The sequence below is a fragment of the Mytilinidion resinicola genome (assembly GCF_010093595.1).
Source record: "Mytilinidion resinicola strain CBS 304.34 unplaced genomic scaffold BDZ99scaffold_26, whole genome shotgun sequence".
Classification (NCBI taxonomy): Eukaryota; Fungi; Ascomycota; class Dothideomycetes; order Mytilinidiales; family Mytilinidiaceae; genus Mytilinidion; species Mytilinidion resinicola.
The window spans coordinates 126,458-144,758 of NW_022985462.1; the positions used below are offsets into that span (position 1 = coordinate 126,458).

At 53.8% G+C, this 18,301-nt stretch overlaps 6 protein-coding genes across 6 annotated transcripts; 2 read left to right on the plus strand and 4 right to left on the minus strand.

Moving 5' to 3' along the window:
* Positions 1 to 171: 171 nt before the first annotated feature.
* On the minus strand, positions 172 to 633 carry BDZ99DRAFT_426855 (uncharacterized protein; the record flags this gene model as incomplete). The annotated part of the gene is made up of 2 exons (XM_033717132.1): positions 172 to 315; positions 367 to 633. Coding segments are annotated over 2 exons (411 nt in total), but the record flags the coding sequence as incomplete, so codon positions are not given.
* A 468-nt stretch (positions 634 to 1,101) lies between these two features.
* BDZ99DRAFT_468041 (exocyst complex component Sec6) lies at positions 1,102 to 3,762 on the minus strand. The gene has a single exon (XM_033721156.1). It carries the CDS (start codon positions 3,735 to 3,737, stop codon positions 1,458 to 1,460), a length of 2,280 nt encoding a protein of 759 aa, XP_033570455.1. The 5' UTR covers positions 3,738 to 3,762; the 3' UTR covers positions 1,102 to 1,457.
* A 730-nt stretch (positions 3,763 to 4,492) lies between these two features.
* Positions 4,493 to 8,802, minus strand: BDZ99DRAFT_546655 (ankyrin; the record flags this gene model as incomplete). The annotated part of the gene is made up of 1 exon (XM_033726883.1): positions 4,493 to 8,802. One exon carries the CDS (start codon positions 8,800 to 8,802, stop codon positions 4,708 to 4,710), a length of 4,095 nt encoding a protein of 1,364 aa, XP_033570456.1. The 3' UTR covers positions 4,493 to 4,707.
* Positions 8,803 to 10,134: 1,332 nt separating this feature from the next.
* Positions 10,135 to 11,204, plus strand: BDZ99DRAFT_468045 (uncharacterized protein). The gene has a single exon (XM_033721157.1). The coding sequence runs from the start codon at positions 10,340 to 10,342 to the stop codon at positions 11,054 to 11,056; it is 717 nt and encodes a 238-aa protein (XP_033570457.1). The 5' UTR covers positions 10,135 to 10,339; the 3' UTR covers positions 11,057 to 11,204.
* A 348-nt stretch (positions 11,205 to 11,552) lies between these two features.
* On the plus strand, positions 11,553 to 14,289 carry BDZ99DRAFT_426867 (ATP-binding cassette protein; the record flags this gene model as incomplete). The annotated part of the gene is made up of 4 exons (XM_033717133.1): positions 11,553 to 12,071; positions 12,131 to 12,767; positions 12,816 to 13,713; positions 13,779 to 14,289. The coding sequence occupies 4 exons, from the start codon at positions 11,553 to 11,555 to the stop codon at positions 13,855 to 13,857; spliced, it is 2,133 nt and encodes a 710-aa protein (XP_033570458.1). The 3' UTR covers positions 13,858 to 14,289.
* A 54-nt stretch (positions 14,290 to 14,343) lies between these two features.
* Positions 14,344 to 18,271, minus strand: BDZ99DRAFT_453160 (pre-rRNA processing protein-like protein Rrp12; the record flags this gene model as incomplete). Its single annotated transcript, XM_033718314.1, has 4 exons — positions 18,200 to 18,271; positions 16,564 to 18,150; positions 16,200 to 16,514; positions 14,344 to 16,152 (listed from the first exon to the last, which is right to left on the minus strand). Exons 1-4 carry the CDS (start codon positions 18,260 to 18,262, stop codon positions 14,344 to 14,346), a joined length of 3,774 nt encoding a protein of 1,257 aa, XP_033570459.1. The 5' UTR covers positions 18,263 to 18,271.
* Positions 18,272 to 18,301: the final 30 nt, after the last annotated feature.

The following is an 18,301-nucleotide window of genomic DNA, read 5'->3' on the forward strand; positions in this document are numbered from 1 at the left end:
AGCCGCGGGCTTCTTTGAGATGGCCACATTGGAGGATGAAGCTGTCGTTGTGGTGGATGCTGCGGGTGTCGGGCGGGAGCGGGGTGCCAGGGAGAGCCTGTTCGTGGCTGGCTTCGCTGAGGATGTGCTTGAAACCGTGCTGGGTGCACGCGAGCCGAGTCCCGAAGCTGTGGGAGCGGGGCGAGATGAGGTCGGACGGGAAGTGGCAGCTGAGGAGGTTGTGGGGACGATAGAGGTGCGGCGGGTTGGGGGAGGAGCCATGCTCTGCCTGGAGGCACGTGGAGCTGGCTTCTTGAGGGGAGACTGTGACCCAGACTGCGGGCCGTTAGCATCTAGATTCAAGGTGGCAAGGAGGCAGACACTCACAGCTGGTCGTGGCTTCACCTTGGGAGCTAGCTTTGGTGCGTCGATGATGACTTCCGCGATGTTGCTCGCCCTCATAAACATGCCATGATTAGGAGGACAGTCGAAGTACCTCTCGCCTCTGACCGAGCCGTCGTTCTTGCCACTGGGATCAGCGAACTCGACTCCGATGAATTGGCCATCAGCAATGTGCAGAGTGCCGATGAATCTGATGACAGCCTGGCGACCATCGAGGAGCGCGACAGTCTGCCCAACCTTGAAGTCGGACATAGTGTCGAGCGGGGGGGTTTGGTTGCGTAACTCAACTCGTACTGCGGGTGCGATGCGTTCTTGGGGTTTTTAGAAAACGGAGAAGCTACGTTGGAACGTAGTGCAGAATGGAGTTGTGAGTGCTGAAGGGGAAGAAGCTGCGAGGACGCGAGTCGCGTCAAGAAGACGCTCCCGGCGCACAGGCCTATGGGCGATATAGGCGTCCAACCCGGTCCTAACTACTTCGTACAACGCAACGCCTACAAGGAAAATCACATGTCAAGCTCATTGACAACGGGATGCACGTTGGACCCTGCAGCTGAACATTCACCTTCCATGCATTCAATTACGAGCGGCCAGAATATCCAATCTCGGGTGTGAGAAACGTTACGCAACCACGTGATGGATTGAAGAGTAATAAATTGACGAGATGCACTCAAAACCAATAGACAGTGCGTTGAGCATCAAGTGGGAATCTGTTTTAATAACGTCGGAGGTAGGCCCGAGTGCTACCGAGCTTGTCAAAACTGTAGTTTTCCAATTCTCATCAACATCCCAGGAGCCCCCAAAGGCTGCTACGCAAGTGTACACAAGCCCCGGAGTAGGTGTGTATCTAAAGTATAGAGAACAAGTTCGTAGACTACCACTTTACTTTGAAAGAAGCCCGCATAATGCAGAGAGAGATGCACAGACAGATATCACTATAGAACACACCGCCTCGGGTATTCGTACATACAATTCATCAAACCCCAAACACCAACCCATGCATCCATGTTTAAGTGCGCCAACACCTTTCCAGCCAAATCCCCTACCAATATCACTCCCACCACCGAACGAGCATGCATCTACTTGACCTTCCCCATAATCGTATCCGTGCCCCTCTCCACATACACCTCCGCTGCCTTAGTCTTCACTTGGTTGAGCATAGACCTCTCAAAATCGTCTCTAGAACGCAACACCGCCTCCACCCACCCAATCTGCACGTCCCAGTAGCGCTCCTTGAATTCGGCATACACGTGAACGACCTGGGTCTTGTCTGCCTCGATCAGCTTGACAAAGCCATCCACCACGCGCCACTTCTGCTTGATATCTGGGAAGGATGGGTACGCCTGGAAAAACTCAAACGCCGTAACGACGTCGTCTTTGATCTTCTCGGTGAAGGGGTCTGCACGGCGGAAACGAGCGCCCTTGTTGCGGACAGCTGAGAGGTAGTGCACAAGAAGTTCATCTGCGAGTTCTTCGACAAGAATATCGCGGAGTGAGGGATGCAGGACGGATTCGTAGTCGGAGAGGTAGTCTTGGAAGGTGTTGACGATCTGGCCGATGCGCTTTTGGGAGTACCAGGCGCCGGTGAAGAATTCGGAGAGAATGGAGCGGAAGTCGACGAGGAAGATGAGGGAGGCGAAGATGTGGATGCAGTGGGCGCCGAGGTCAATGTAGCCGTTTTTCAGTGATTCGATGGAGCCGTCGATGATCGGGGCGTAGGCTGGGGAGACGAGAGAGGTGACGTCGCGTTGGAAACTTGAGACGTAGGAGCCGTTGGTGTCGGGATCCGAATCCCGTTCGTCAATGCAGGCGATTTGGTCGTTGGCGATAGATATTAGCCAGTCTTGAAGTGGCTGTAGGCCGTCCTGGTCGACGGCGGGGCCAGAGTATTTCGCCAGTTCGGCCTCGGTGAGTGATTCCCACATTCTCTGGCGAGATGTGAGGGCGCGGAACATGGCTTCAACAACACCTTCGGCGACATCTGTACGGTCACTGTTGCCGGCAACAGATAGTTGCTCTCGCAGCATGCGCCACATGTCGCCCAGCGTCTTGGTACGGAACCATCCATTCTCGTCCGTCTCCAGAGCCCCCTCGCTACGGGAAAGGAAGTTTTGTTTATCTGTGACCGCCATGCGGTCCATCCATTCCTCGACAGCTTTGATGATGAGTTGTCGATATTCTCGAACAAGCTCAGCACCACGATTGTCGATGAGGTGCGGTGTGAGAAGGTCTTCCGGGACTCCAAGCTTCGCCATCTTCGTGTAGTACTTGTCGACCCAATGGATGATGGCAAGCATGTGTGACGGTGCCAGCTCTTGATCATCGATACGCTCGATGAGCCAGTCGTGCATAAGATTGTGGTAGATGTCCGTGTATTGCTTGAATATCCGCCATTTTTTCGGCATGAGGGTGACCATGCCCAGCTTTACTGTATTCAAGTCGTTGAAATGCCACCTAGTGATCTTGTCTAGCTTGTCGGGTTCGCCTAAGAAAGTCTCGTTGGATTCTGCTATCCTCAACTCTGCAGTCGCCTTGATAGCTTGTAGGAACTTTTCCTTATATCCTCTCAACTCCTTGGGCCCAGTTGCAATGCTCTTGAATCTAGCCGCCAGCCCCTTGAACTCTCTCTGCGCATCTTGTAACGCCTTGACTTTCTTGTCCTTCTTTTCCTCCTCTTCAATGATCAGTGCAAGCCTGACAACCATGCCCGCGTTGCCCGATTGTATCAATGGTATCAGATTCATGCAAGCATTGCCCACGTGGTCGTCGAACCAATCCACCACCTCATCCAGCTTCGCAAAGTATTCTTGAACCGTTGAGCCACTATCGAGCCTCAAGTTCTCGATAAGCTCCGTGCTGGCCTCCTCAGAGCTCTTGATCTGCTCCATCGCCTCGTCCCGTATGTCCCGCAGTAGTGTGAGGCCGTAGTGGATCTCAAGCAGGTTGGGCTGGTTCTCCAAATCGGCGTCGTCCTCCTGTAACAGCGCCTCTAGGCTAGCCAGGCGATCCTCAAAGGTATCGATATCGCGCTTCATCTTCTCGACCTGCTCAAAGTTGCGGTGCGTCTGGGCGACGAGGTTGATGTGGGGGAAGTCCCGGATCATGTTCTGCGCCTCCGCACATAGCTTGTCGATCTTCATCATCTCCTCCTTGATCTGGTTGACGGTTCGCGTGCCTTCGGTGATGCTCGTCATGCCGGCCTGGGTCACCTCGAGCTGCTCGCGGAGCCCATGCCGCAGTTGCTCGTCGACAGTGGCCTTCTTGCGCGTGAATTCGGCCTTGAGCGCAGGAATCTTGTCCAGGTCCTCTGGGTGCCGCAGCAGCTCCGCGAGCTTGATCGGGCCTTCAACATCGGTCATCGTGGTGGCAATTGCAGCTGTGCTGTGCCCCTGCGGGCGTCCTGGCGGGTGGAAACGCGGAGGTGCTTTGGGCTTCGACGTCGTATCAGATCCGCCGCACCAAAGTTTGTCCGAGCCGAACCTTCACTCCCTTCTTCTTCACCAAAAGCATCGCCAGCATCATTTTCGTAATGTATTTCTATTCAAGAGCTTGCTTCACTCGCTTCTCTATTCATAGACTTTAATTCGTGGGCATTGAGCACTGGAGGATATGCTTGACACAAGCAGAAGTTGGAGAGGTCACGTGCTTCCCGTTCCACGCAAAATATTCGACACTTCTTCGATTCCAACAACTTTTCGGCAAATGTTGATTCCTATGTACTTTTCCATGGTCATGTGCTTCTCACATCCCAATCACGACGAAGATTTGACAGAATTCCACTTCGCATTATCGACGAACCTTGACAATCAAAGCACAATTCGCCAAACAACTTCATTGCTAGTATCTCGTACACCTCACTTAGCTCGACTACACTATTCCAACGCCGTTCCAAGTGCTTGAAGGAACTTTCGACATTCCGATAGAAAATTCAAACTCCGTTGTTTTGACAGGCCTGAAACCTTGCCCAGCTACCTCAGGCGGTGGTAGATAGAAGTACACATACTGGGCCTGTAGCTCACGGGTCCTGCTTTCTATTAGTACTTTGAAGGCACCACAGGCGGTGTTAGAAAAGTATAAGGAAGCTTTGATTATATTACTGTATTTTAAATTGAACCCGAGTAATTGTCTATCTGAGAGAAGATTCGTAACATCCAAGATTGCGAGAATCATTTGGGGTATTTTCAATCCTTTTAGAAGTCTCCAGCGCCGAATATGTGACGTCGTGAAAAGGGAAACGACCCGAAAACTGCACCACAAATACAACATCCTAAATGAAAACAGTTTCATACCCACATATCACAGAAACAAGACAGATCGGCAGGTCGTTCCCTAATCAGGCTGCTCAAGATACAGCTGGTTCGGCTTTTCCTGTTGAAGCTTAGCATGAAGCTTCGCACTCTGATCGTTCCGGTCAATCAACGCCTTCTGCCGTTGCACATTCCGCTCAAACACCTTCTCCTTCTCCAAAAGAGCCCTTTGCTCAGCGCTATTTCTGTAATCCAGCTCTTTCCTCCGCTGCTCAATGAAGCGCTGCTCACGTTGGTACGTGGCAATTCCTTCGCGCTCCTCGATCTGTAATTGCTGGTTCGCAGCTTCTTGCCGCTGGTCCCTCTTCACCCTCTCTGCTTCTCGAATTCGGCGTAGCTCCGAGTCATGCTTCGCCGCCTCTAGTCGCGCTTGCACAGCGTGCGTGTTTTGTAGGGCGGCCTGCGCAGCCAGCTCTCTCTCTTTCGCTCTTCGTAGATCGTCCAGATGTTTCGTCTCCGCCAAGCGTCGCGAGTGCTCATCTGCCTCGCGTTCGAGCTGCATGGCGGTCCTTTGCTCTGTCCTCCGGGCGGCTATCCGAGCCAGATGTGCCGGCAATCCGACAGCACCGGCAGGCTGCTCTCCTTCCTCGGCGTAGAATTTTGGAACACATGCCTTGTCTATCAGAACTTCCATGAGCTCACGCTTTTGTGGGTCCCGCCCAGGTCGTGGCATCAGCTCTGCGTACTTGAGCGGCGAGTAGCAATAGCCCGCGTCGTCATGATAAAGATGCTTATCGTCATTCAAGTCCTCCCATACTTCGGTCTCGAGAAGAGCGTCAGTCACCTCCACTGCGTGGTGCGGGTTGTCGAGCGCCAGGATAACCACAGATTTCTTGTCGCGAGCTCGGAACTTTGCGTTCGCGCCGGCATCTAGTAGTAATCGAATCATCTGTCGTAGCTTTGTCCTTTGATCCGAATTGGTGACTTCAACTCCTAAACACAATTGGCCAAGGGCACTTCGTCCACCATGAAGTCTGGAGGGAAAATTTGGCTTGTGGTCATGCTCGAGAAGCAGAGAAGCGTTGCTCAGCTGCAGTGAACATGCCGCTTCATGCAAGCTGCCATCGTCTCTCAATGCCTTGGCTTCGCAAAGAGACTTGACGATGCTGGTGACAGGCTTGCTGCTCGCGTAAAACAACACAGAGCGATTTGAGTTGTCTCGGAATGAAGGTTCAGCACCACGTGCGAGTAAGTCGGCGACAATTTCGGGACGTGCTTCACGAGCAGCAAGGGTGAGTGGGGATATGTCAGATCGAGGAGATCGGCGGAGAGGGGATGCTCCAGCTTCAAGGAGGGCTTGTATAACGGAGGTGGAAATCTTCTTTTGCGGTTGGTCGAGGGCCCAGAGAAGTGCAGATACCGCTTCTTCGCCAATATCATGATCGAGAACATGTTTTGCGGCAATGTCTGGGGTACATCCAAGCGCTAAGAGAAGAGATACTAACGATTTGCTTCGAGGGTAGTCTCGCATCGCGACCACCAAAGGAGGGTCTCTCCCTCGTCCACATAAGTCGAGCAGTGCAGGAGGACATCCATTATCGAAACAAATTTTCAGAGCCGCGACAAGAGACGGCTCATCTAGACCCGAGCCCAATAGGCTAGGAATAATGACTCTGTAGTCTGGGTTATGTGCAAGTAGCTTGGCAAATAGATCGAGAGCCTTGGTTCGGGCCGCAAAAGTAAAGCAGGTGCCATCGGCCGTATTGACGTTTGCGTGGTGGTCCAGTAAGAGGTCCACCATTTGTCCAGAGCTGCTCCCCCAAGAAAGCTCGTCAAGGGTAGAACGTAGCGCTGAATCTATAGCGGGCTGATCAACCCCATTCTTGAGTAGCAATTCTGCAACTTTTATCGAATCGCGGTTCTTCTGAGAGTTGTTGTCGTGCATAAGTGCTCGAAAGGCCTTCGTCACTGATGAGGTTTGCGACCGCTTGCCTGTCCCCAATAAAATGTCCAAGAGCTCAACGGATGTAGAAACTGCGGCAATTCGCAGCGCCTCGCCCTCGTTGAAGTCTACAGGGGCGCCATTATGCAGAAGTAGCTGGACCAAAGTGAGGATGTTGCTATGTACTGCCGTTTCTGTCTCCATAACCAGAGCTCTCCCAGTCTCTTCAGGTGGTATGAATCCTGGAAGAAGGGCAGATAGTATTCTCAGCTTATCCTCTAGGCGTGTCAGCCTCAGGGCGGCCCGAAACGCAAAACTGCCCATTGCAGCATCATTCCCCACAAGGCGGGTGATGATGTCGATATTCTTGAAGCCACCGCTCACTGCAATAGTGACAGCTTGCGCCACTGACTCGCTGGAAGGTTTAAGTGGTAGAAGTAAATCGACAATACGGAGGACTTCAGACGCTGTTAACTCGGTCAAACCATTCACTCCGAATGCTAGTGGCAAGACTTTGGAAACGGTAAAAACAGAGGGCCCTGCATTGCATAGGCTTCGAATAACGGGCAAATCTTTCTGCTGAATGGCCAGAACGAGACTCATTCCTTCCTCGCAATCGACGTCTGCTTTTGATCGAAGTATTTCGATGAGAGCAAAATCCCTTGACGGAGTGGTATCTGCCACGGCATCGATAAGCGCTTGATCGACCTCATGCCCTTTTGCACCTGCTTCGAGCAGAAGCCTGCTGGCATCGAGCCGTTCTGACCTTGTGTAGCCCTGACGAAGCAACGGAAATAGCTGGCTTAGCGCTGCTGGGGGAGCCTCTAGGCGTAAGAGAAGTCTGAGTTTTCGAAGATCTCGCATGGCTATAACTGAGAGAAGTGCTCGGTTACTTCTGTTATTTAATGGTGCTCCGAGGCGAACAAGAAGTGAGAGAAGCTCGAGGTCATCTTCCTCAACGGCAACAATTAGGAATTCACCTAGTGGTATCCCCGTGGCCCCTCTTTGTGCCAACTTGTCAATAATAGACAGCCGCTCTTGCCGGCCAATTCTTGTAGAAATTGACACTACAGCGTCCGAGGCATTCGTGCGTGAGATGGTGCTAGAGAGTAGGATGTCTACTATTAGCCAGTTGCAGTCCGAAATGGCACGTTTGAGGCTCTCCGCGCCATTGTAGTCTGGTGATACTCCATTTTTGACTAGCTTGCGCGCAAAAGTTATCCGATTGCTTTTTGCGGCGCAAACTAGCAGCTGAGAGATACCCTCGGTGGTGGAAGGCAGTCCACACGCCAGTAGAAGCTCTATGAAGTCTTCCAGCACGGCTTGGTCTGGATTCCGCAAGACGATATCGAAGGTGCCTTGCAGAGCATGAGGCGTAATGGCAATGGGACTACTGGCTATCGCCACGGCCAAGTGATAATTCCGAGTCGAGAGGGCCTGCTTGAAGGCTGACGCATCGTGGTGGTTCGGGTCCGCACCATACGCAATCAGCAAGCATACTGTGGGAATAGATTGGAACTGGGCCGCGAGATGGAGAGATCGTGAGACAAGATCAGGATTCGGAGGTTGAGGTGCTCGGAGTAACAGGTGTAAAAGCGCGAGGTCCGCGGAGGCTACAGCTTGTGTGAAGCCGTCGTTGTGTTGGTTTATATCTGCGCCATGTCGCAGCAACTCTTCAATGCACGACAGATCCTTTTCGGCCAGTGCGACTTTGAGGCCATCATTTAACGTTCGTCTATCGGCACCACTGCTTGCCAGGAGACTGACAGACTCTACTCCGCGCTTGGAGATGGCACGCTGCAGCACGGTGCTGCGTCTGGTAAGGGTGTCGTTTTTCTTCTTCGTCTTGTCCTTTGAGGCTTCCACGATATTGACGCTAGCGCCTAAGTCTAGGAGCGCCTGTACTAATGATGGTCGCTGGTGCTCGTTTATTACTCCTAGTAAGGCCTCGTCTAGTTCCTCTTGAGAGAATACCCAGTGGGTCGGATCCCCGAGACGTTCATTCACTCTAGACGACCTGAAGATGCGTTTCAGCTGCTTGTCAGGCTGGACGTACCCAGGCTTTCGCATGCGCTGTTCGCTAAGCAGATTCCGAGCCTGGGTGCGGTCTTCATCCGTGACTCGTGGCGGCGGTTTCGAGGGAGCGGAGAGACACGGCTGGCGGCTGACAGGAGGGCTGATGCCGGCACGACGGGCGAGTTCTGCGACTGAAGTTCTTGTCGACATGGCGTCCATCCCGAGGCCAGATGGCATCGCGTTTCAGAAATAAGACGGCTTTCTCGTCCAGCGAGATCTCAGGACAAAGACGGGCGCCGGGAAGAGTGTTTGATGGAGTTGGACGGAAGCAGCGAGGCCAGAAGACTGCGGACAAGGCTGACGAGTTCTGTCGCGCTCTGCAGCGCTCTGCATGCCAGCATCAGGCTGTGCAATTCCATTGAAGCCATTGGCCGTTGTTCTGCGCGTTCCAAGGATCGCTATGATTCGGCCCACCAACCTTAAAGAGACCTCAGCCTCACGCATTCCCGCGAGAGAGTCTCGACATCACCACCAACGACACGTCGAGGCGCACCCGTCGTTAGTTCGCATTCAATACCTCCGACACGTGCCAGCGAGAAGAGCAATGGCGGGGATGCCGGAGAGTCGGGCGGCGATGCCACTCGCCACCGTCAAACCCTGAGCTATATCAGGTTTCAGATAAGTTTCAATGTCTGCGACGCAAGCAGGCAGCGTCCCGCGTATATTTGCGCCCGTCGGAAGGCAACGTCCGCTTGTCCCACCTTCCTAGGCGCGCTGTCGCAACGGTTGGTTTTCTGGGGTCTTGGCAGCGGTTGTTTCAGATCGCCCATACTGCCCGGTAGTAGCATGCCACTACGCTTCCTTCATCTATCCTCAACCTCATCGTTTCGACTTGCGCACCGGATGCTGCAGGAGCTCCAGTTTTGACCGCCCGTGCCTGGGCTTCCCAAGAGAAGGATCCAACAGGCGTAATTCCGACAAGTCAACAGTGTGGAGCAAGTAGCGGAAGTCTCGTTTCCTAGATCGCTACGAACACCTTGCTCAGGTAATGGTAGCTATAGGGGCCGCTTGTCTTAACTAAGCCTGATGGCATGCAACACTCCACATGAAGCCTGTTGAGCCGCTACGCCTTCCGCTATGTGGTTTGGAATCATGAGCCGTGCCATCCCCGTCAGATACCAACTCATGTCCTGCACTCTGTTTGGGGTGGTTGACATTAGTGCAAATTCCTTTTCTATTCTGGTGCCTTGGTCGCGACGGAGTTCTCCACCATGAATCATAGCCTGCATGCTGCTAGTTCATGTCTTCAGTCCATGTCAAGGCCTGATGGCCACAGGGGCATATGTTTGAAGCGTTCGATCCTCCTGAGGACTAACGTCCACGGGGGGCGGACTTGCGAATTGTTCGTGTGGCAGGCATAGGTATACCGGAGGATATAAACTGGAAAGGAGACCACCCAATAGTTCTTCCAACAAGCAAGCATTCACTTGCCTGATTCTCGACTCTGGAAGTCTGCCCTTCCTCTTTCACTTATCAACGTTCATTTGCCTTCGATTCTCTTTGGCTCTGGCAGCCTTGTTTTTCTTCTTATATATACGCTTAACACTATTTGTCGGTTTCTCTTTATCGATTCCTCGATTCCTCAACGAATATTCGCTTGACGCTGAGACTATTCGGGAACACATCAGCTGGCAACACCTTCCTTCCACTTAAAAAACATCGAATTGTCCACCGCCCGTCCTAATTACCAGCGAAGATGCGTTCCACTATCCTGCTCACCATATTGGCCCTCACTCTCTCTATCTCTGCTACTCCTTACGCCCAGCGACCAGCTCGTAGTCCTATCAGACGTCCCTGGCCATTCCCTCCACGCCAGACTAATGTCAGCACCGGTGGATCATGCGACTTGAGCACCACTGCGCAGCCTGCCAACACTCTTCCCGCTGTCTCTTCGGGTCTGCAACTCGCTCTTATCGCTGCAGGCACCGGCACACAAAACTACACGTGCGCCAATAGCTCATCGGCTACAGTGCCTGTCGCGATTGGCGCAGTTGCATCTCTCACCAACGCTTCATGTGCTGTCGCCAGTGGGAATTTGGGCAGTATCAACGAAGACGCAGCTGCGATTGGCATGCACTTCTTCGTCGATAGCACCACTCCGGACTTCGACGTCATCGGCCTGGGAAACACGGAGCTCAAGAAGAATGCTGCTATGACAGCACCGGCCGAGGCAGATGGTACCGTCGACGTACCATGGCTGAAGCTTGTGGCTCAGACAGCAGGGACTACCGGTGCGGTCAAGGAAGTCTACCGGCTCGTTACCAAGGGTGGCACGGCGCCTGCGACGTGTGAGGGACAAGACCCAGCCGCGGTGGTTCAAGTGGCTTACCAAGCTCAGTACTGGTTCTATGTCTCTACGGAGGAGGTCGCAGCTAGACACAAGAGAGCTGCCATCAAAGCCAGGGGAAACTAAGTGACGATGAGAGACTATTGAGGGAAGCATTAAGGTCGAAATGCTACGTTCATCGAAAATGTTTAAAGAGGTTGATGTCTGTCGGAAGTGGTTGTTCCTTGTATAATCAGTACTCAGTCGTATGTTTCGTTTTGCAAATCGGTTCGAGCCTGCGTATTAGTTAGACGAATAGACTCGAGATTTGGTCATAAAAACAAATCACATTATACGCCGAAAAGTATCTTGATAAATGCAACCGGAAGAGCCCTCTAGCCGGGTACCGACTAGCAGTCTCCGAACTGAAGCTGGTGTTTGCTCAACCCGCGTGACGTCGAATTGTGGCACTGTGGAGTCTGGGGAAGGCAGATCGCGGAATGTGAGCCGAGGCGGTCCATCACATGCGAGTTCCATCCCAACCACCACCGTCACCTTTCACCACGGCCATCCCAGGACGATGCGCAAAGCTCCAGACGACTGAACCCACTCGAATCCATGCTGACCTGAGCTGCACAACACCATGGCCGCTCAGTCGAAGCTCTTCTCCCACGCCGTTCCCTCCGAAAGCGCCATCAAGCGCGTGGTCAACGAACTGACTGCCCGCTACCTCCAACACCGCACGCGCATTTCTCGAGCCGTATACCTCACACTCTTCGTCGCACTCATCAATCGCATACGGAGTGCCATCTCCGAACAGAAAGCAGCGTCGTTGCGGCAAGCTGAGGCCCGGAAACGACCCGGGACTGGCCCCGCCGAGGGAGAGGCGACATCGAGGAAGAAGGTGGAGCTGAACCGCGAGTTCTTCAAGAACTTGCTGCGGTTGCTGAAGATTGTGATACCGGGATGGAGGAGTAAAGAGCTACGGCTTCTCATTAGCCATAGCATCTTCCTGGTGCTTCGAACTCTCATCAGTCTGTACGTCGCCGAGCTGGATGGCCGGCTTGTGAGCAGTCTGGTCAGAGGGAAAGGCAAAGACTTCCTCACAGGGCTTGTCTGGTGGATGGTAGTGGCCATTCCTGCCACTTTTACGAACTCGATGGTATGTCTGCAGGGTTAGGGACCCGGGGATCTAACAGCGTATTGACTGACCTTCTGCAGCTTTCCTATCACCAATGTAAACTCTCCCTCCAATACCGCTCCCGCCTTACGAACTACATACATAACCGATACCTCTCCCACATGACCTTTTATACACTCTCTGCGCTCGACGACCGGATAAAAAACGCCGACCAGCTCATTACCGTTGACGTAGCGAAATTCTCCAACAGTCTAGCGGAACTCTACTCGAACATCGCCAAACCGGTCCTCGACATGATCATATACAACTACTCTCTGTCCCGGAGCGTTGGTGGGGAAGGACTGTTCTTCATGAGTTTGATTGTCCAGCTCTCCGCAAGCGTGATGCGAGCTCTTACACCACCATTCGGCAGATACGTTGCAGATGAAGCACGACTGGAGGGCGAGTTCAGGTTTCAACACTCGCGACTCATTGATTACAGCGAAGAGGTAGCCCTGTATCACGGACATGAGGCGGAGAAGGACACGTTGGACAAAGGATACTTTACGCTCATCAAGCACGTGAACCGAATATTGAGGAGGCGGTTCTACCACGGTGTGATGGAAGACTTCGTGATAAAGTACTTCTGGGGCGCATTAGGCTTGATGCTTTGCAGCGTTCCAGTGTTCTTCAAGATCCCTGGTGTGGCAGGGAACAGCATGGCTGATCGGACTGAGAGTGAGTTGCCTCCAGAGTGCAGATAGAGCTTTAACTAACCGATACTAGGCTTTGTAACCAATCGACGAATGCTATTAATGTCTTCTGATGCGTTCGGTCGTGTCATGTTCTCCTACAAGGAAATCACAGAATTAGCCGGGTACACGTCAAGAGTATCGACGCTGTTGGATGTCATCGACGACATCCAAGCCGGCCATTTCGAGAAGAAGCTTGTCTCCTCAGCAAACACAGAAGAAAATGCCGCAGTGCTCAGCGGGCGCGGTCAAGTCATTGAAAGCGAGGACATCGAGTTCGTGAACGTCCCCATCGTCTCACCCAACGGCGACGTCCTCGTGCGCGCCCTAAGCTTCTCCGTAAAGCCCGGCGACCACATGCTCATCGTCGGCCCAAACGGCTGCGGCAAGTCGTCTCTCTTCCGAATCCTCGGCGGCCTCTGGCCCGTCTACGGAGGCACAGTTCGAAAACCCCCTTTCGAGGACATCTTCTACATTCCCCAGCGGCCCTACCTCTCCCGCGGCACCCTCCGCCAGCAAATCATCTACCCCGACGGCGTCCGCGAAATGCGCGACAAGGGCATCACCGACGCCGACCTCTACGCCATCCTCTCCGTCGTCGAAATCGAGCACATCGTCGATCGTCCCGACGGTTGGGACGCCGAGCAGGAATGGACAGACGTGCTCTCCGGCGGGCTACAGCAGCGCGTCGCGATGGCGCGGCTCTTCTACCATGCCCCGAAGTACGCGATCCTGGACGAGTGCACCAGCAGCGTGACGCTCGAGATCGAGCGCGTCATGTACGACGAGGCGAAGCGGTTAGGCATCACGCTCATGACTGTCAGCCATCGGCGGAGTCTGTGGAAGTATCACAAGAACATCCTCCAATTCGATGGGCAGGGAAAGTATATCTTCACGAAGTTGGATGCGGAAAGGAGGCTGCAGTTAGAAGAGTGAGTAAACCCCCATGGGACCCTGTTCGTTGACTTGAGGGGGTGGTGGCTAAATGCTTGTGCAGTGAGAAAGAAGAGCTCGATCTCCAACTGCGCGCGATTCCGGACATCGAGCAACGCATCGCGGATCTCACGTCTGCGTAAAAGGAGGTGTAGCAGGCTTCCTTGTGTACACTTACCTAACTCCGCTTTGAAGGGCCCTGGCGCGTTATCAGGAATTGAAAACTGCCGGTTTTGACAAGCCTGAAAGTTCTTTGGCCCACCTTAGACGGAGTTATGTTAAAACTACCACTTTTTACTCAAGTAGCCCTGGTTGGGTACGAGAACGGTCATTCATTAGCAGCGGGCGTTCTTGGGGATGGCGTGTAATCTTACGGATAGCATGAAGGACGGCGCATCTTTTCGCACTTACAGAGCTGGGCAGATGAGGGCCTGTTGGATGTTCGGGCTACACATGTATCACCACCGAGTCGCTACGCACTAGATGCAAGAATCTAGAAAGCAGTCCTCTGAAACTGTAAGAACCGTGTAAGGGGCGTCCCATTTTCCGTAAACCCATATCTATGTCATGACCCCGAGCACCAGCACCTCCAACGCCTCATTTGTCACACATTCAGAGAAACAACACCTCTAAGCCTTCGGCCCAATCCACCTTCCCGACCCACCCCTCCCCCTCCCACCTCCTCTGGCTCCCTTATCCACCCTCCCGCCCCTCGTTTTCTGTACGCCCAGGCCCCTCCGCTGCGTCTTGAACCCGCCCCGCCCGCGTGCACTCCCCTCCCTGGTCTTCTCCTTGATTTTCTGCGCCACCTGCGTCTTCTCCTCATCATCGATATCCATCTCATCCCCGTCCTCACCCCCCTTCTGCCGCCGATTACTAAACTTCAGCTTCCCACCTCTACCCCTCTGCGCCGCGTCCCGTCCCCGAATCGCATCCACATACGCGTTGATCCCGCCCTCGAGCGAGCCATCCCCGGGATTCTTCTCCATCATCACGACATCGCCATCGCCGTCCCCCTCGTCGTCCGATGCGTCCGGCCCGCCGAGGATGAGCTTGCCGTCCTCGTTCCTGCGCACCTTCGTCTTCGTCGCCGGCACCACCCGCGCCTTCGCGGGCTTCGTCGACGAGATGTTCCCCAGCGCGCGCTTCGACAGCAAGTCCAACGGCTCGTCGTCGTCCTCGATGATGTACGAGCGGCCCTGCTTCTCGCGCCGCTTCCCGCCGCCGGCGCGGCCGCCCATGACCTCCTCGTCGCTGACGTCGCTGCCATTATCGTCGTCGTCGGAGCCGTAGACCGCCTCGTCGAACTCGCTTTCGAACTTGCCCTTGCGTTGAGGCTTGTTGGCGGCGTCCTCGTCGGCGGCATCGTCGCCGCCAGTGTCCTTCCTGCGCTTCCGCCGATCCCGTGTCTTGCGGATGTTGCTAATGAGCTTCTTGTCCTCCTCCGGGCAGGCCTTCTCGACGGCGTCGACGCCGAAGCGGCGGATCATGCGCTCGAGGATGTGCTTGACCTTCGCTTTGAACTGGGCCTTGTGCTCGTGGGACCAGACCATGAGGTTGGGCACGAGGGCTTTGAGGCGCGGGAGCACAAGCGCTTCGGGCAGCGAGATGACGGCGACTTTGACGAAGCCGAGGACGGAGCGGACGATTTCGCGGTTCGGGTTCTGCAGGAACATGTCCATGACTTCGAGGAGGTTGCTCATGGTTTCTTGGGAGATGCGCGTGCGGAACTCGTAGAGGATGCGCGTGACGGCCGTGATGGCGGCGGAGATCATGTGCGCTGAGTCACCTGCCAGACCTGCTGAGACCATGGTGAAGTATTCTTCCAGGCTGGCCTCAACAGACGGCGCGTCGGAGGGCATGTTGGGGGCTTTTGAAGTGATGACTGTGCCTCCGAGATCCATTTTCTCGCCCATGGCGACGAGGAGGTCGAAGGCGGCGGTGCGGGCTTTTTCGTTTACTTCTTTGGCGGAAATGACGACTTCGGGAAGAACGGCGGCGATAAAGTGGAGGTCGTTACGGGGGATGAACTCGATGATCTGAGCGATAGCGCCGAGACGATCCCGGCGAGAGGGAGCTGAAGCTTGCTCAGCGCTGTTGATTAGCAGCTGTTGTAACTCAGCATTCCGTTCCTCTAATGCGGCTTTTCCAAGCGTAGATTCCGCTAGGCGGGGTATGAGCTTATATGCCTTCTTTTGCAGCTGAGGGTCATCCTTTTTGTTGACAATTACCGCTGCTATTTGAAAAAGGGAAGGGAAGCTGTCGCGAGGTAGGTAGATAGAAATCGTGATGACAAGGTCCATGAGAGTATGGCTCATCGGAGGCATCTTATCTTTACTCTTCTCTTGTTTCTGCTTATCAGCTTGTGTCTGCGAGCCTCCCTCGGCAAGGGATGACTCCAGGTTAGTGACGACTCGATTGAAGGTTTCCATAAGTTCCTAAACGGGTCAGTGATTTATCCGATCAATCTGATGGCTAAGCTCACCTCTTGAGGTATGATGCTCAAGTAAGCGTTGATACATCTAAGGATTATTCCACGATACTGTGGCAGAGTTTGGCTGTAAACATTGAAAAGAACAGCAAGGAGATTGCCCGCGAAGCTCGCTAAGTGTCCAATATTCTTTTGTGCGTCGGCTTTTGAGATTCTTGACTGTGCCACGAGGTCGTCGTCGCCTTCTAACTCCACGATGGATTTGTTGGTATCCACAAGATTCTGCAATGCCCGGCACAAGTCGGTACGAAGCTCAGCCTGACCGTAAAGAAGGTTCGCTAATTGCTCCGCAAAAGTTTGGTCAAACGCCTAGGTCGGGTTAGCAAGTCCCGTTGTAACAAGTAAGTGTACAACATACGTCTACAAGATCAAGTGGCAAGTCACAGTAGCCAGGTAAGATCGACCAGATCTGTTGCACAACTGTCTCGAAAACCTTTATCTCGACGGTCTTCTCCTTGTCTCCATGAGTCAAGACAATCTGGAACATCGCCTCGCTGACCGGCACCAAGGTCGACCTAAAATGTGCCAGTCGAGTATTACTGACAGAGTCTCTCAGAATCGGCAACAGCCAGACCCGCCCTGGGTTTCCAGGAGTTGGCTTCGGGAGGTTGAGAGGTAGAATGTCGAGAACATTATCTGGGCCCATGGCACGTATGGCCTTGGACAAGACGGCATCCGCTTCTTTCTTCCCCGTAAATGACTCGTTCCCACGTAACTCGCCGATAGATTTGACTATTCCAGAGAGTAGCGGCGCAGAAACCCATCGCAGAGCATCAAACATGGCGCCTAGGACGTTGAAGACCTCCATCCACGCAGCTTGGAATTTGACACTTAGCAAATCCTGAGCGCACTTGGCAAGTTTCTCCAGGGTCTTCTCGTCAAAGATCGAAGGATCTAACAGAACGCTGTCGGGTATACAATTTGCCATGAAAGACACAAGACACTCGGACGCAGAAACACGAATATTATGAGAGGGAGAGCTAAGGAAACTGGATATCATAACAAACAAGCCAGGAAGCTTTTGGAAAGTCTCGTCAGGGAGCACTTGTGCAGAGACGTCGTAGCCTCGGGAAAGAACGGCGATCCATGGAGGAAGCAACTGGGAGTCTGTCTTCGCGGGCTGAAGCTCGGAGATGACCTCTAGAAGTCGAGGAAGCTTCACGGAGGACACTTCGTCGGCCATGCCCTCAAATATGACCTCAAATATCTCGAAAGCTGTCATTGTGAGATACTCGTTGCTCGACTTGGATATGTTTAGAAGCAATTCGCAAAGCGCATCGATCTTCCGGCTTGGCCATCCACCAGATGCTGTTGCAATCGTCTTGATCAGCTGAAGCGCGTGTATAAGCCCCGGCTCATGCTGGCCATCCTTGTGTGCTTTGTGCTTTTTGGTTTTCCCCGCGGCATCGGCAATGTCTTTGAGCGACTTCAGCGCCGACTCTGCGCACATGTCGGCAGCCGGGTGATCTAACGACGGACTCGGGGGGGGGTTCTGGAGGACTTTCGCAAGCGCATCCTGAGCCCGCTTCCGTACCTTCGGCCGGTGGTCCACAGCAATAGTGAGCAGCCCCGCGACAGCTCGCCGAGGGCTGATTTGTGTTTGTGGCAGCGCCCAAGCTTGCGCATCTTGTATGACTAGTAGAGACTCCAAGCACCCTATCGAGGACCTCAGGAGTGGGGCCTCAGCTTCTGGGTGTGTCAAGGCAGGCGCAAGACTCGTGAGGATCTCGGAGAATTTGGAGCGAAGAAGAGGCGGGGGAGCGTGGGGTGTGACGAGGTCGAGGAGGTATACGACAGCGGAGGCGACATCCTTGTTGACTATGCCACGGTCCGAGGATATCTGCTGGACGAGTAGAGCTAGTAATGCGGAGAAATATCCTGTCGGGTTCAATTCTTTTTTTTGCTCGCGCAGGGTATCCTCGACGGCGGAGAGAACCACGGCGGTCTGTGGGCAATTAGCACGCAGCGCATGGCGTCTGATACGAATTATATACCTGCTGCTGGTTCTGCAGCCGCGGTGAGGAGCGGATCTTGGCCAGTCGGTCGTTGAGAGACATGTTGGCGTGAATGGCAGACGACGTGGTGGACCAAGACTT